Source organism: Salvelinus namaycush, chromosome 21 (assembly GCF_016432855.1).
Source record: "Salvelinus namaycush isolate Seneca chromosome 21, SaNama_1.0, whole genome shotgun sequence".
Taxonomy (NCBI): Eukaryota; Metazoa; Chordata; class Actinopteri; order Salmoniformes; family Salmonidae; genus Salvelinus; species Salvelinus namaycush.
Window position 1 is genome coordinate 45,794,643 of NC_052327.1, and position 18,306 is coordinate 45,812,948.

The following is an 18,306-nucleotide window of genomic DNA, read 5'->3' on the forward strand; positions in this document are numbered from 1 at the left end:
ACAAATAAAGAAAAAACCTTGAATGAGTGGGTGTGTGTAAACTTTTGACTGGTACTGTATATGCACTGTGGGGGATACAGTGTGCATACATAGGCATATTATTTATTCAGCCGATGATATACCGTAGTGAAATAGAAAGTTGTTGTACTTTCCTTGAGGGAGAAGAAACTGTGAAAAATGATTTCACCTGTTTGTCTTTTTTGCTGCAAAATTCCCAAAAATGTTTTGCTTAAACTATGTTCAATTTAATAAGCATCTTTCCGTTTTTTATTCCCCCCCCAGTAAAATTGGCATATTTAAGAGTCAAAAGGCCAACAAAAAGTATTTATTTATAGCCTAAAGAGGTTGAGGTTCCTTTAACTTGAAATAACATATTTGCTTGAAATAACACACTATGCATATGTGCATGCATGGTGTAGTCAGTGTTGATTCATTGTTACTGTGTATTATAGGCTACATTGTATTGCTTGTAACAATAACTCCAGACTGATACAGTATATGATGAACATGCTCGTGCATGCTGAAAGCTGAGGATATCCTTTATTTTGCTCTTCAGAGTATCCTTGAATGAGAAGACAGATTCACTTTTGTTTGGATAGGAGGTGTCCCTCCCTCCACGCTTCATGTGACAAAAAAAAGACCGCCCCCCTTCAATTCCCATGGATCGAATCACTGAACCCCAGCTTCAAGACATCTGTTCCTCTACAAGAGAGCGTGCCCCACATTCAGAGCTGTGACCGACTGCCTGTCGTGGTACCCTACATTTGCCCGTGATTATCAACCGAAAATGAAAATAGACGTTGACCCAAACTCACCCTGCTCTTCTTTTCGCAGTTTGTAGACTGGTGGGAATCGGAACGAGGATTTTGCCTCTCCATCACTCGCGTCCGAGCAGAGAGAGCAACCGCCGTGCGTCAGCCCGGTGCCATAGAGTAGCAGATTTATTTTTGTCTGCCCTCTAGCCGGGAGTTTCGCATCCTCCGCGACTGGCTTGGAGAGTGAAGGACAACGAAGAGTTTATTAAAATATCGTGATATCTGATGTGTGAATATTTAGCGCGTATGGACATTTATTTTCTCGCATTCAGTCATCGTTAGAAGACGACTGTGATAATGGAGTCAGTGGAAAAGGAGTGTGGAGCGTTGGGTGGATTATTCCAAGCTATCGTCAACGACATGAAGGTACCAGAGCTCGATGAAGTCGACAGTTTTTTCCGACCTATTGCATGGATAATCTGACTCAATTTACTGCCATTGTTTCCTCTCATATTCCGTACCCCCACACTGGCTATGAGAAAGAATAAATTGTGATAAATATTTTTCCTTTATGTTATTTGCCTAGAGTGTGCAGATTTGTAGGGGAGCAGCTGTTCTGATGACGACCAACATGTCTTTGAATATAATCAAGCTGTTGATAGTTTGAGTTAATATTTGTAGGTTATAGGCTACAGAATTTGTTGTGCAAAATTTGTTATACAATTGTTCCATTGAAAATATGACTTAGCCTGTACTTTTCAAGAATTAAACATACTTTAAAAGGAAGTCAACTGAATATCAGAGTAATGACTGAATAGATTAGACAGTGTTCCAACTGATCCACTGCTAAATCAGTAATTGTTACAACAAACAACTGTAATTGTGGATGTCTTATTGGATATATGGCAGCTCCCTAACCTAATCATAACAAAACATGACAAACAACTGCTGTGACAGGGACATAACAACACACTGATCACATAACCCATAACATGTTTTTAGTTTTGTGTGTGTGTGTGTGCCTACACATTTTCCAGTGTCTAACATCAGGCCAATAATGGAGAGGGGTTAATTGATCCAATTTGGCGACCCCTTCTCATCCAGGAAAGCAGCTCTTTGACAAAGACATTGTGTCAAATGAAATGGCCACCTTGGCCACTAGGCCGTGATCCATGTTGACCATGGTCTGGCTCGCAAGATTATGGTCACAATGCAGTGTCCACCACCAAATATTATGATGTCTCTCTTTATAATTAGATACAGGGAGGGGAGGGGAGCCTATTCAGGTCAAGCAGGACAAGTTCACATAGGTCGAGCAGTGGCCTAGTTTGGTCTGTTGTACAACAGATGGAAAGTGTGAACAGGCATGGTAATATGGAGTACAAGGATTGGCCATAAATAGGACTATGAGTTTTTCTTGACCACACAATCTGACCAGGAACAACTCTGGGCCCCAGTTATAAACTATATAAATATAGAAAGTGTCACATGATCTGACCAGGAACAAGTATTGGTCCTAGTTATAAACCTTACAGTGGGGCAAAAAATAATTTAGTCAGCCACCAATTGTGCAAGTTCTCCCACTTAAAAAGATGAGAGAGGCCTGTAATGTTCATCATAGGTACACTTCAACTATGACAGACAAAATGAGAAAAAAAAATCCAGAAAATCACATTGTAGGATTTTTAATGAATTTATTTGCAAATTATGGTGGAAAATAAGTATTTGGTCAATAACAAAAGTTTCTCAATACTTTGTTATATACCCTTTGTTGGCAATGACAGAGGTCAAACGTTTTCTGTAAGTCTTCACAAGGTTTTCACACACTGTTGCTGGTATTTTGGCCCATTCCTCCATGCAGATCTCCTCTAGAGCAGTGATGTTTTGGGGCTGTTGCTGGGCAACACGGACTTTCAACTCCCTCCAAAGATTTTCTATGGGGTTGAGATCTGGAGACTGGCTAGGCCACTCCAGGACCTTGAAATGCTTCTTACGAAGCCACTCCTTCGTTGCCCGGGCGGTGTGTTTGGGATCATTGTCATGCTGAAAGACCCAGCCACGTTTCATCTTCAATGCCCTTGCTGATGGAAGGAGGTTTTCACTCAAAATCTCACGATACATGGCCCCATTCATTCTTTCCTTTTACACGGATCAGTCGTCCTGGTCCCTTTGCAGAAAAACAGCCCCAAAGCATGATGTTTCCACCCCCATGCTTCACAGTAGGTATGGTGTTCTTTGGATGCAACTCAGCATTCTTTGTCCTCCAAACACGACGAGTTGAGTTTTTACCAAAAAGTTATATTTTGGTTTCATCTGACCATATGACATTCTCCCAATCTTCTTCTGGATCATCCAAATGCTCTCTAGCAAACTTCAGACGGGCCTGGACATGTACTGGCTTAAGCAGGGGGACACGTCTGGCACTGCAGGATTTGAGTCCCTGGCGGCGTAGTGTGTTACTGATGGTAGGCTTTGTTACTTTGGTCCCAGCTCTCTGCAGGTCATTCACTAGGTCCCCCCGTGTGGTTCTGGGATTTTTGCTCACCGTTCTTGTGATCATTTTGACCCCACGGGGTGAGATCTTGCGTGGAGCCCCAGATCGAGGGAGATTATCAGTGGTCTTGTATGTCTTCCATTTCCTAATAATTGCTCCCACAGTTTATTTCTTCAAACCAAGCTGTTTACCTATTGCAGATTCAGTCTTCCCAGCCTGGTGCAGGTCTACAATTTTGTTTCTGGTGTCCCTTGACAGCTCTTTGGTCTTGGCCATAGTGGAGTTTGGAGTGTGACTGTGAGGTTGTGGACAGGTGTCTTTTATACTGATAACAAGTTCAAACAGGTGCCATTAATACAGGTAACGCGTGGAGGACAGAGGAGCCTCTTAAAGAAGAAGTTACAGGTCTGTGAGAGCCAGAAATCTTGCTTGTTTGTAGGTTAAAAAATAAAAAATCCTACAATGTGATTTTCTGGATTTTTTTTTCTCATTTTGTCTGTCATAGTTGAAGTGTACCTATGATGAAAATTACAGGCCTCTCTCATCTTTTTAAGTGGGAGAACTTGCACAATTGGTGGCTGACTAAATTATTTTTTGCCCCACTGTATATAAAAAATGTGTAAGTATATATAGAATAATTTATGTCCTTCCTCTCTCTAGGCTTCTCTGCCTCTATAAGAGGCTCAGGCTGGGATCCAAACCTGAAATTATAAAGTCGAATTTGAACTCAATTACTTACTAGGTTAAGTAAGGTCATGTCATCAGGTACACAGTATTATGTGTGTCTATTGATAAAATGTACATCTCTGAGTAGGTGTGCTGATCTAGGATCAGGGCCCCCCTGGTCCATTCATTATAATCTAAAAGGCTAAATGTTCCCTATATCAGCACTCCTACTCTGATCCCTGATATTGATCATCTACTCACAGTGGCTAATTGGCCATGGCCATACCATCTATTTATGGGGCGTAGTTTGCCAAGCACTGTAAGATGCTCAATGAGATCAGCACTAAATATCAGCATTTCATACATTATTCTTTTGTCATTGTGTCTACGGGAGAAAGACAACATTTAGAGAAAGGGACCTATTGATAATCAGCTGGAATCAATGGTCCAGATACAGAAAACCTTACTCAGCAGTCAGCTCATCTGGCTCGTATTCACTAGGGCATGCAATGGAAAACATCAAGTGTTTTGCAACGGATAATGTAAATTAGCGTTTCTTATTGAACAAGTCCAAGTAGTTCCTCCCTGTTTTATTCAGTTTTCTACCGTTTGGTGCCTAATGAATACTACCCTGGTGCATAGTGCTTGACTTCCTCCCGGGCCAGTCAAGGACAGAATTAGCCGTATGGCTGAACCTGGTGTAGGCTAGGTACACACTGTCAGTGTCACAGCCTGTTGAGAGCTAACTCTGCCAGTGTATCACTGACTCCCCTATATCCAACAGTGCAACATGACACAGACAAGCCGCTAGCACCTGATGCAGTTGTATAACAGCCTGCTCTGCTCCCTTCAGATGAATTCATTAACTGAGGAAGGAAGGATCTGCCTGGATTTGGGGAGCTGTGTTTGTGTGTGTGTGTGCATCTTTCTTCAATGCACTGCATTGATATCTTAACCCTGCTTTCACCCTGCACCCTCAGCTGTCCTGTCTCAGCCTCCTCCTGCCATTGTCAGCATGCCTAGGGCTGAAAAGCTAATTAGCCACCTGTTGCAGTCCAGTGAAGACAGACGGAGAATGGCGAAGCATGGGAAAAACATTTTAATCGTGAATGTGATAGTCTTAATAGTGAAACTTGATCACTTTGTGAGGAGTTCATTTTCTCATAGAAAGATATCTTGAAAACAGGGAATGATCTCTTCTTGGATATGATGACGAGAGAAATAGGAGTTGAGTGAATGATCTGGGATGTTTCTTTTGCCTATTTTCCCCTTTCTCTGCAGTCTTTTCACTTCGCTGCAAGAGAAGCTGGTGAATATGTATATAGACAGCCTGTGTCCCTCTCCCTGGGCTCTATAAGGCTCAGGCTGGGCTCCGATCCTAAGCGTGTTTTGTGTTTTGGTTGGGGCCTGGAGGGAGGGAGGCAGGCTGCTACTGGGGCCGGGAGGGAGGCAGGCTGCTGCTGGGGCCGGGAGGGAGGCAGGCTGCTGCTGGGGCCTGAAGGGAAGCACACTCTTAGAAAAAAGGGTTCTTCGGTTGTCCCCATAGGAGAACCCTTTTGGGTTCCAGGTAGAACAGTTTTTGGTTCTAGGTAGAAGCCTTTTGAGTTCCATGTAGAACCCAAAAGGGTTCTAACAAAGGGTTATCCTATGGGGACAGCTGAAGAACCCTTTTAGGTTCTAGATAGCAAATGTTTTTCTAAGAGTGCAGGCTGCTGCTGGGGCCCAGGCATGGAGGGAGGCAGGCTGCTGCTGGGGCTCAGGGCTGGAAGGAGGCAGGCTGCTGCTGGGGCTCAGGGCTGGAAGGAGGCAGGCTGCTGCTGGGGCTCAGGGCTGGAAGGAGGCAGGCTGCTGCTGGGGCTCAGGGCTGGAAGGAGGCAGGCTGCTGCTGGGGCTCAGGGCTGGAAGGAGGCAGGCTGCTGCTGGGGCTCAGGGCTGGAAGGAGGCAGGCTGCTGCTGGGGCTCAGGGCTGGAAGGAGGCAGGCTGCTGCTGGGGCTCAGGGCTGGAAGGAGGCAGGCTGCTGCTGGGGCTCAGGGCTGGAAGGAGGCAGGCTGCTGCTGGGGCTCAGGGCTGGAAGGAGGCAGGCTGCTTCTGGGGCTCAGGGCTGGAAGGAGGCAGGCTGCTGCTGGGGCTCAGGGCTGGAAGGAGGCAGGCTGCTGCTGGGGCTCAGGGCTGGAAGGAGGCAGGCTGCTGCTGGGGCTCAGGGCTGGAAGGAGGCAGGCTGCTGCTGGGGCTCAGGGCTGGAAGGAGGCAGGCTGCTGCTGGGGCTCAGGGCTGGAAGGAGGCAGGCTGCTGCTGGGGCTCAGGGCTGGAAGGAGGCAGGCTGCTGCTGGGGCTCAGGGCTGGAAGGAGGCAGGCTGCTGCTGGGGCTCAGGGCTGGAAGGAGGCAGGCTGCTGCTGGGGCTCAGGGCTGGAAGGAGGCAGGCTGCTGCTGGGGCTCAGGGCTGGAAGGAGGCAGGCTGCTGCTGGGGCTCAGGGCTGGAGGGAGGCAGGCTGCTGCTGGGGCTCAGGGCTGGAAGGAGGCAGGCTGCTGCTGGGGCTCAGGGCTGGAAGGAGGCAGGCTGCTGCTGGGGCTCAGGGCTGGAAGGAGGCAGGCTGCTGCTGGGGCTCAGGGCTGGAAGGAGGCAGGCTGCTGCTGGGGCTCAGGGCTGGAAGGAGGCAGGCTGCTTCTGGGGCTCAGGGCTGGAAGGAGGCAGGCTGCTGCTGGGGCTCAGGGCTGGAAGGAGGCAGGCTGCTGCTGGGGCTCAGGGCTGGAAGGAGGCAGGCTGCTGCTGGGGCTCAGGGCTGGAAGGAGGCAGGCTGCTGCTGGGGCTCAGGGCTGGAAGGAGGCAGGCTGCTGCTGGGGCTCAGGGCTGGAAGGAGGCAGGCTGCTGCTGGGGCTCAGGGCTGGAGGGAGGCAGGCTGCTGCTGGGGTCCAGGCATGGAGGGAGGCAGGCTGCTGCTGGGGCTCAGGGCTGGAAGGAGGCTGGCTGCGTGTCCTCAGGGAATTCTGATCCAACATGATTCCTTATAGAGCAGGCACACTACCTGCCCTCTCATATTCCCCCCTCCCTCCCACACACCCCAGCTTTGCCCTGCAGTGAGTCAACAGTGAGTCAACTGTATTTTCAGCATGGTTAGGTAAGAGAGAATATACAAGCTTGATTGGATGGTGATGTATTATGTTGTTCTGAGTCATATGAGAAGGCTGAGCACAGAAGGTGTTCCAAAGTGCTGGTCCACTGGAACAACACATGATGTGTGTGTGTGTGTGGTGCCAAAGGTTTTAACTAACATTTGATTCCTCTTTCATCCAGAGTTCATATCCAGTGTGGGAAGACTTCAGTGCCAAGGCCACTAAACTACACTCCCAACTCAGGTGAGACCTTGATTCTTTACTATCTACAGTATGTCTGAGACTGACTATCATGTCCTATCCATCCCACCTTCAATAGATGCAAGTTGGCATTTAGTGGGATGACATATGTACTGGAGGCAGCTCTGCAGGGTAGTCACTAGCTGGCACAGCCACAAAGTCATAACATCTGATTTTAAACCTAACCTGAACCCTAACCTGAACCCTAGCCTGAACCACACTGCTAACCTTATGCCTAACCCTAACGTTAAATTAAGACCACTAAGCTAATTTTGTTTTCATACATATTCACAATATACTTTGCACAGCTCTGTCTCCAGGACAAAATGAATCCCAATAAATGTGAACCTGCTCAGTAGACTGGCTACTCTAACTGTCCAGTGTTGACATTCTGGTCTATTCATAGTTTCTAGTCGCTGTTGAGGTTGAATACTGACTGCTGTGTCCTTCTGTGTACTTGTAGGACTACAGTTCTGGCAATAGTGACATTTCTAGATGCCTTTCAGAAGGTGGCAGACATGGCGACCAACTCAAGAGGTAAGGAGAAAATAGCAAGATGAGTGACTAAGGGACTATTAAACAGTAAAAAAAAAAAAGTGCAAGTTAATTGATTCCTATGTGCTTTTGCTTTCACTTGTCTAGTTCTTTCACACTGAATGAATAAAATAAGAAGAGGGAGAAGCCACTTCAGACTTTTGGGAAGCACACTGTGTCTGCTCTCTGCAGTATGTAAGCTCTTTGCTCTATGAAGTGTTCCTTCCTCCCTTGCTTGAGATAATCAATCAGTGATCTATCATGACATGATTGTAGGAAGGATACATTTCAAGAGTATTTGAATAGGGCTTATATACAGAGTCCATTCTCCAATATGAAGAATCATGCTGGGTGAATCTACATGGAAACAGCCCACTAAACTGATCAAGCTGAGCTTATTGTATGTAGGGCTGGTGATGAGGTTGTGTTGTGATCTGCTTGGTCACTGTATGGAGCGGCAGACAGATCCTCTGTAGAGCAATGATTAATACAATTCTCCACCCGGTTGATCATCGAAAGCAGTATTTAGGTGAAAAATCTATACACACACAGATGCATACATGCCTGCATTCACTCACACACACACACACACACACACACACACACACACACACACACACACACACACACACACACACACACACACACACACACACACACACACACACACACACACACACCCTTAATGATAGTTTGCTGAGCATCTACAGATGGACTATATAGTAAATATAGTGTTACCATGAATAGGGATACACCAGCTAATAACAAAACATATGTCTCCAACACTGATGAGGCTGCATCACTAAACCTAAAGTGAGCTTAGGTGCTGTAACAATGGGCCGCAAGGTGTGATGAGGCTGGCCAATGGCCCACACATAAAAAGTCCCAGTATATCTGTCATCCTCACAGCAGGCGAGCTCTCAGAGGGGCTGGATCCTGGCAACCTGAACCTGTTCTCGCTAGTAATGTTCTGACTGTGCCAGGGCAATTATTCAGAGAGAGAGAGAGAGAGAGAGAGAGACTAATTACTTTAAACGCTTACAGATAGGACATGATTACAATCTCTATCACTCATGTGCCAACTCACACTCCAATCCCTCTTCCAGTGACATTATCTGTAGGATTAGACAGACATCATGGAATCCATGGCAGCAACATCCGAATGTGGCATATACAAACAGTATGGAGCGAGATGTTATAAAACTAAAGATTAAAGAACAATGCCAGGCAAGCTCAATCAAGCCCAGATAAAATATTTGAAACTATTTCAAATAGTATTTGAACTCCGGTCTAACGGAAGACACACAGCATCCCACTGATGCCTGTGTCTATGTAAAGTAGATGGAGGTTTTGAATGTTTGTTTCTGGATCATTAGCAATATGTCAGTGAACCAATTCCATTTGTCCTCTGGGAGCCCTTTTGTGCTCAGTGCCAGTCAGCGGACTTCATAACTGCAGCCATTCATTTGGAAGGAGGAATGTCGATATTTATTTTAACCGGCTGGTGCTGGAGAACAAAGACTCTTGAACTCTCACTGCAGGCTGGGTAGTGGTTTGGGTCATTTCACCTCCCCCAGTTGACGGTACTACCGGGTTCTCAGGGTTCTCTACAAGTGTTTAAATTGCTGGTTCAAGTCAGGAAGATAATGTTATAACAGTGTTGTAGAGAGCGAGAGAGACAGAAAGAAAGAGAGTATGAAAGATAGAAAGTGTTAGTCTGTGTGTGTGTGTGTTTATTCGTCTGTGTGTTTGTGTGTCTCTGTGTGTGTCTGTCTAGGGATTATTGCGCCACAGGGATCTGCTCTGTGGTATGTAGTGTTGGCCATCAGGCCTAAATCCCTCTCAGCATCAGGGGATGGACCACAGCTGCTGGCACAGCTGGAGATTTCACCACGTTCTTCTCCTCTAATCTAGCTCCAACACACTCACCCCATAACCCCTTTAACTCACTACCCATCTCACACACTTACAGTATTCTCTCACTCCATTTACTCATCCTGTCTTCTGCCTCTCATTCTGCACTCAACCAAACACCCACCTGTCACTGGTCTCCCACCCACAAGTTGAGAGAGGGAATGAAAGGAAAGCAAAGCATGAGGAGATGAAGTACTGCTTGGAAATGGACACTGGGTATTATTGGGAAACAGTCTATTTATATCACCATAATCACTGACAGGAAAAGTCTCCTGCATCTCTCTCTCTCCTTCTTTCTTTCTCTTTCTCTGTCTCTCTCACAATGTATCTCCACCTAGCTCTCCCTCTATCTCTCTCTGTCTTTCTTTGTCTCTCTCTCTATGTATCTCCACCTAACTCTCTCTCCCTCTGTCTTTCTCTGTGTCTCTCTCTGTCTTTCTCTGTCTCTCTCTCTATGTATCTCCACCCAACTCTCTCCTTTCTCTCCATCTATCTCTCTGTCTTTCTCTCTTCTTTCTCCAGCTTGGTCTGGGTTCAAGTCTGGGCTCCCAGCCGGGTGCCATGTTTTGAAACTTTGTGCACATTGATGACGCCACTGTCTGTGTTTGTGAAGCAGATGGGGTGGTCGAACGCCAAGCACGTTGCCATGTGTCTGCCAGTGGTGTGTAAGCCTGATGTTTCTGTGTCCAAGTCCATGTCATCAGTGGGCTGAGCTAACTCATTTACATTTACATTTAAGTCATTTAGCAGACGCTCTTATCCAGAGCGACTTACAAATTGGAAAGTTCATACATATTCATCCTGGTCCCCCCGTGGGGAATGAACCCACAACCCTGGCGTTGCAAGCGCCATGCTCTACCAACTGAGCCACACGGGACCTAACTCAGCCTAGCATCTGCCTTCAATAAGGTCCTTCATAACCACAAAGTCTATTTTCTGAATGTATTAAAGAAGGCTGTTAATGTAAGATGTTTCCTCACTCTTTTTGCTGTTTGACTCGGTTTATGCTTGAGGTCCTACTGTGTGTGTGTCTTCAGTGAAGGGGTTTAGTTTTGGATGGGTTGGTTAGGACTTCAGACAAGGATGTTGAAGTGTGTGTTGGACAATGTTTCTTCATCCAGGTTTCAGAATGATCTGACTTACTGCCTGATGAGTTGATAGGATATACCTCTGTGTACAGGGGTTAGTATGGGTAAGTAAAGTTAGCCTGGATTTTAGAGTGGGTGAGTTAGTCCTCCATATTTTGATCAAGGTGAGCGAGGCATTCACATTTGGGAGAAAGTGAGTTACTATAGGTCCCCAATTCCCCCATATTTGGATGAGAGAAGGTGAGTTCTCCATATATGGGTGAGTGAGGGAGAATGGGGAAGTTAGTGACAGACAGTGAATGGGGGTGGATGGGTTGGAATTTCCAAAGCTCTCTGGAGGGAGGGAGGGGCGTACAGTTAATCCTCTTATATCTCCAACACACATAACAGAGTGGGTTTCCTCTCTTCAGATTAACAGAAGCAGATCCCATAGCTTTAACGTACACACTACAGTCTGCTGATCACTGTCATGGGATGTGCGTGTTCATATACACAGTACTAAAGCTAAGTGTACTGTGTGCTAGATCTAACACACACTCACAGATACTCTTTTCAGATTAATTCACATACACAATTGTCTAGTCAATCAATATGCGCAGATCAGCATATGCTCCCTCCCTTCTCTCTTTCTCTCTCTCTCTTGTTCTCTCTCTCTCCTAGTAGATCAGTGTGTCAGTGAGGCAGTAATCCTGCTTGGCTGCTGTGCTTCTCTGGGTTGGCAGATGGCACAGATATCCTTGCCCGTCATCTGGACAACCTGAAGATTACTGTCAGCTTTACCATAATAGCAGTGGAGCTATTGTTAAAAAAAACAGTGGGCCCTTGTGATATGGGGATATGAGTCTAGTTTTATTTGGGGAGATGTAGGATGTGGATGTAGGAGTGTGTACTAGCCTGGTTCCAGATCTGTTCGTGCTGTCTTGTCAACTCCTATGGTCATTGTTGGCCAGACAGCACAAACAGATCTGGGACCAGGCTAGGAATGTACTGTATATAGCCTAGATACAATCTGTGTTGTGTTTAGGCTATGTTATATGATACATGTGTAGACTCGAATATGTATGGGACCGGATTATTTAGATGTGGACATTGTGTGCAGGGTATTTGTTGTTGAATACATGGTTGTTGCGTGATGCTCTTCACCATGGCATGCTATTCCTACTGATTATATTGTATTGCTCTTGAGTCTTGAATGAACACCATCGTTACAGCGGTCTGTCCGTCCGTCTGTGTCCGCCTGCCGGTCTGTCATGGCTGTGGTGGCTCTGAGTTCCCATGTGCTTTCAGAGGCCTGTGCTAACCTGCGGTCGCCTCCTAAACCCCGAAATGAACGATTCCAATTATTATTATTACTACAGAGAATGGGAGGAACGGAGGGAAGGGGAGAATAATACTATAGAAGGAGAAGAAAAAAAGTCTATCTTGGCTCTGTGTAAGGAACACTCTGCAGGCGAATACCGAGCAAAGAAGACAAACATGCGAGTTGAGGAGAACACTGTGTTCAGCTTTATCTTGTAAGGACCGGGTGGAGGGGAGCAAGGGATAGCAGGAGAGGGAAAACAAAAGGGAGAGAGAGAGGGACAGAAAATAATGCAAACTAAGGCAATGAGGGAAGGGAGTGAGTGAAGGAATAAAGATACGGCTTGGATCATGGAGTTAAGAGCGTGTTTCTCAACCGGTTTAGCAGGACTCTTTGGAGATCCCATTGGGATCCCTTAAAGGGATACTTTGGGATTTTGACAAGAACAATGTATCTACTTCCCCAGAGTCAGATGGACTTGTGGATACCATTTCTATGTCTCTGCGTCCAGTATGAAGGAAGTTAGAGGTAGTTTTGCAAACTAGCGTTAGCGCAATGATTGGAGAATCTATGGTAACAGCTGGCATGACGTCATGATGACTCTTTGCTGTTTGACTCGGTTTATGCTTGAGGTCCTACTGTGTGTGTGTCTTCAGTGAAGGGGTTTAGTTTTGGATGGGTTGGTTAGGACTTCAGACAAGGATGTTGAAGTGTGTGTTGGACAATGTTTCTTCATCCAGGTTTCAGAATGATCTGACTTACTGTTGCCATCAGAAGAGGCTGGTGGGAGGAGCTATAGGAGGACAGGAATGGCTGGAATGGAATTAATGGAACGGAGTCAGACATGGTTTCCATATGTTTGATACCACTTATTTAATTTCAGCCATTACAATGAGCCTGTCCTCCTATAGCTCCTCCCACCAGCCTCCACTGGTTACCATAGACTTCCAGTCATTGCGCTAACGCTAGTTAGCAATTGCGCTTAAGCTTGTTAGCATCTTCCTTCAAACTGCATGCCGAGACATAAAAATGGCATGTATCCACGAGTTAATCTGACTCTGGGGAAGTAGATAAAGGGCTTCATTGCCAAAATCCCAAATAATCATTTTAAGAGGTGGAGGCAGAAATATCTTCATGGGTGAAATCTACAGTATTACCCAATCTGCTCACAGTGAAATGGACCTTGAAAACAAGACGGTGGAGGAGGGGCACATGGATGGAGCACAGAGAGTGGGACTGGAAGGCTACTTGTTGTTCGAGACTAGAGTGAGGAACCTTTTAATGGTCAACTAGAACGATACATAAGACAGACATCAGTTTCTCAGAAACATTATGGAAAACAATGAGAGTCTATAATATTATACACACTGTGGTGGATCGCATCTGATTGTGATCCAGTGACTGTAGACTGTGGTGGGTCCCTCCAGCATCACTCCCATAGGTCAGGGTGTCCCTGACGGTCAGCTCTATGGCAACGCTCCGTGCTCTGGAAAAACAGTCTGGGGAGTAGGCCTATACATCTCCTCTGTCTCCCTCTCTCTTTCTGTCTCTTTCTCTCTTTTGTCTCTTTTTCATTCTCTTATTTTCTTTCTTTTTCTTTCCTTCTCTCTCTCTATCTTCCTCTGTCTCGTAAAACGTGGTGTTTTTCTCCTGCGTAGCTCCCTGATGAAAAGCACATCTGGAGAAAAGAGAGACAGACACAGACAGGATTATTTTTAGCAACACTTATGTCCCAAGGCAGGAAGCTCCTTCAGCAGTAAATATCTCTACCTCCTCCTCTTCCTCCTCCTGTCCATCATCCTAATACAGTCCAGAGGGTGGTATTGACTGCATAGTCCACACCACACTGGAGGTTGTGGAATCTGGTTGTGAAACTGTATTGTCTGTTAATAACTTATGTGCCATAACCTGTGCCATAAGGTGGCCTGAGTCTCACACAGACAGACAGGCTGGCAGGCAGACAGATGGATAGATAGACGCACGTGCACACACACACATACATTGAGAAACCTGGCATCCATGGCTGCATCTGCAGTGGACCAGTTCCGTTGTCCCCTTATCCCATCACTCGTCAGCCCATCCTCAGTCTATTGCCTCTTTTATCTTCTCCTTCTCCCCATCCCCCTCTTCTTTCATCTATTCAATGGCCTCTGCTGTGTCTCTGCCAGCTTGCTCTCTGAACCTCTTAAAAAAGGGGTGAGAGTGGGTAAAGGGAAGAGCTTGTGTTCAAATCAGTCTGATTATCGTCAGCGGTCACTGCTTGGCAAAGGTGTCAACGTGAGGTGTAACAACGTAATCCTTTGGAGTTTGTGCTGGAAGAAACTGTTATCTTTAGCACTAAGATATTTCCATAGCTAACTAGCTGGATAAGATTCCTATTTCTTACTTTTTTTTCCTTCACCTTTATTTAACCAGGTAGGCCAGTTGAGAAAAAGTTCTGATTTACAACTGCGACCTGGCCAAGATAAAGCAAAGCATTGTGACACAAATCAAACAACAGAGTTACACATAAACAAAGGTACAGTCAATGACACAATAGAAACATCTATGTACAGTGTGTGCAAATGTAGAAGAGTAGGGAGGTAGGCAATAAATAGGCCATAGAGGCAAAATAATTACAACTTAGCATTAATACTGGAGTGATATATGTGCAGATGATGATGTGCAAGTAGAGATACTGGGGTGCAAAAGAGCAAGAGGGTCAGTAATAATATAGGGGTGAGGTAGTTGGGTGTGTTATTTACAGATTGGCTGTGTACAGTGATCGGTAAGCTGCTCTGACAGCTGATGCTTAAAGTTAGAAAGGGAGATATAAGACTCCAGCTTCAGTGATTTGGTGGATCAGAGAATTATCAGCAGCAAGAGCGACATCATTGATATATACAGAGAAAAGAGTCGGCCCGAGAATTGAACCCTGTGGCACCCCCATAGACTGCCAGAGGTCTGGACAACAGGCCCTCCGATTTGACACACTGAACTCTGTCTGCAAAGTAGTTGGTGAACCAGACGAGGCAGTCATTTGAGAAACCAAGGATATTGAATCTGCCTATAAGAGTGCGGTGATTGACAGAGCTGAAAGCCTTGGCCAGGTCGATGAAGACGGCTGCACAGTACTGTCTTTTATCAATGGCGGTTATGATATCGTTTAGGACCTTGAGCGTGGCTGAGGTGCACCCATGACCAGCTTGGAAACCAGATTGCATAGTGGAGAAGGTACGGTGGGATTCGAAATGGTTGGGGATCTGTTTGTTAACTTTACTTTCGAAGATTTTAGAAAGGCAGGGCAGGATGTATATAGGTCTATAACAGGAGTCTAGAGTGTCTCCCCCTTTGAAGAGGGGGATGACCGTGGCAGCTTTCCAATCTTTGGGAATCTCAGACGATACAAAAGAGAGGTTGAACAGGCTAGTAATAGGGGTTGCAACAATTTCGGCTGATAAATTTAGAAAGAGATGGTCCAGATTGTCTAGCCTAGATCATTTGTAGGGATCCAGATTTTTTAGCTCTTTCAGAACATGAGCTGTCTGGATTTGGGTGAAGGAGAAGCTGGGGAGGCTTGCTACAGGGGGTGCTGAGATGTTGGCCGGGGTAGGGGTAGCTAGGTGTAAAGCATGGCCAGCCTTAGAAAAATGTTTATTGAAATTATCATATATTTATCGGTGGTGACAGTTTCCCATCCTCAGTGCAGTGGGCAGCTGGGAGGTGGGTGCTCTTATTCTCCATGGACTTTAGTGTCCCCAAACTTTTTGGAATTAGTGCTACAGGATGCACATTTCTGTTTGAAAAAGCTAGCCTTAGCTTTCCTAACTGACTGAGTATATTGGTTCCTGACTTCCCTGAAAAGTTGCATATCGCGGGGGCTATCTGATGCTAATGCATAACGCCACAGGATGTTTTTGTGCTGGTCAAGGGCAGTCAAGTCTGGGGTGAACCAAGGGCTATATCTGTTCTTAGTTCAACATTTTTTGAATTGGGCATGCTTATTTAAGATGGAGAGGAAAGCACTTTTAAAGAGCAACCAGGCCTTCTCTACTGACGGGATGAGGTCAATATCCTTCCAGGATACCTGGGCCAGGTCGATTAGAAAGGCCTGCTTGCTGAAGTGTTTTAGGGAGCGTTTGACAGTGATGAGGGGTGGTCGTTTGACCGCGGACCCATTACGCAAGCAGGCAATGACGCAATGATCACTGAGATCCTGGTTGAAGACAGCAGAGGTGTATTTAAAGGGCAAGTTGGTCAGGATGATATCTAAGAGGGTGCCCATGGTTACGGATTTAGGGTTGTACCTGGTAGGTTCCTTGATAATTTGTGTGAGATTGAGGGCATCTAGCTTAGATTGTAGGACGGCCGGGGTGTTAAGCATGTCCCAGTTTAGGTCACCTAATAGTACGAGCTCTGAAGATAGATGGGGGGCAATCAATTCACATATGGTGTCCAGGGCACAGCTGGGGGCTGAAGGTGGTCTGTAACAACGGTGAGAGACTTGTTTCTGGAAAGGTGAATTTTTAAAAGTAGAAGCTCGACTTGTTTGGGCATAGACCTGGATAGTATGAAAGAACTCTGCAGGCTATCTCTGCAGTAGATTGCAACTTGTCGGAACATTTTATACTTAGGGATGGAAATTTCTGGATTTTTGGTGGCCTTCCTAAGCCAGGATTCAGACACGGCTAGGACATCTGGGTTGGCAGAGTGTGCTAAAGCAGTGAATAAAACAAACTTAGGGAGGAGGCTTCTAATGTTAACATGCATGAAACCAAGGCTTTTACGGTTACAGAAGTCAACAAATGAGAGTTCCTGGGGAATGGAAGTGGAGCTAGGTGCTGCAGGGCCTGGGTTAACCTCTACATCACCAGAGGAACAGAGGAGGAATAGGACAAGGGTATGGCTAAAGGCTATAAGAACTGGTCGTCTAGTGCGTTCGGAACAGAGAGTAAAAGGAGCAGGTTTCTGGGCGCGGAAGAATAGATTTAAGGCATAATGTACAGACAAGGGTATGGTAGGATGTGAATACAGTAGAGGTAAACCTAGGCATTGAATGACGATAAGAGAGGTTTTGTCTCTAGAGACACCATTTAAACCAGGTGAGATCACCGCATGTGTGGGAGGTAGAACAAAAGGGCTAGCTAAGTCCTATTGATCAGGGCGGGAGGCTCTACAGTGAAATAAGACAGTCACCAACCAGAACAGCCATGGACAAGGCATAATGACATTAGGGAGAGGCATGCATAGCCGAGTGATCATACGGTTCAGTGAGTAGCTAGGCGAGCTGGAGACACGGCGATTCAGACAGCTAGTGGGCCGGGTCTAGCAGAAGGGCCTTAGGGGGACGTCGCGATGGAAGAGTCAAACCCCCTTGGACAGTTACGTCGGCAGACCAGTCGTGATGGATCGGCGGGGCTCCGTGTAGGCAGTAAAAGGGTCCAGGCCAATTGGCAAAATAGGTATTGTAGCCCAAGAAATTGGCTGATGGACCTCTTCAGCTAGCTGGGAGTTGAGCCTAGCTCGGGGCTAGCTCCAGGCTAACTGGTGCTTGCCTTCGGGACAGAGATGTTAGCCAGGAGTAGCCACTCGGAAAGCAGCTAGCTAGCTGCGATGATCCGATGTAAAGGTTCAGAGCTTGCGGTAGGAATCCGGAGATGTGGTAGAGAGAAAGAAAAACCTGTCCGATATGCTCTAGACAGGTAGCGGGCCGCGGCTAGCAGATGGGCCTTCAGGGGACGTCGCGACAGAGGAGCCTGTTGAAACCCCCTCGGGCAGATTATGTCGGCAGACCAGTCGTGATGGATCTGCGGGGCTCCGTGTCGGCAGTTAAAGGGGTCCAGGCCAATTGGCAAAATAGGTATTGTCGCCCAAGAAGTGGCTGATGAACCTCTTCAGCTAGCCGGGAGATGGGCCTAGCACGAGGCTAGCTCCAGGCTAACTGGTGCTTGCTTCAAGGGGCAGACATTCCTGGGAGCATAACAATAAGAAAGTTCTGTTCTTTAGCTACCGCTGAACAGCCTCTATAAACATATTGATGTCTGACACAGGAAGAACATATCAGTCAGCACACTGAAAAACACTTAAGTGGTTTTAGCTAGCGGCAACTGGGCCATCCGCAACCGCAGGGCTCTCCAGAGGTTGGTGCACTCAGCCCAACGCATAACCGGGGGCATACTACCTGCCCTCCAGGACATCTACAGCACCCGGTATCACAGGAAGG

General features: G+C 46.4%; 1 protein-coding gene across 1 annotated transcript in view; it reads left to right on the forward strand.

Annotated features, from left to right (window-relative positions):
* Positions 1-591: 591 nt before the first annotated feature.
* Positions 592-18,306, forward strand: part of LOC120066419 (protein MTSS 2-like) — a 40,603-nt gene continuing 22,888 nt past the window's right edge. The window contains exons 1-3 of the mRNA XM_039017780.1: positions 592-1,181; positions 7,210-7,271; positions 7,732-7,805. Coding sequence (XP_038873708.1) covers positions 1,113-1,181; positions 7,210-7,271; positions 7,732-7,805 — 205 coding nt within the window. The 5' untranslated portion in view covers positions 592-1,112. The remainder of the gene's footprint in view (positions 1,182-7,209; positions 7,272-7,731; positions 7,806-18,306) is intronic.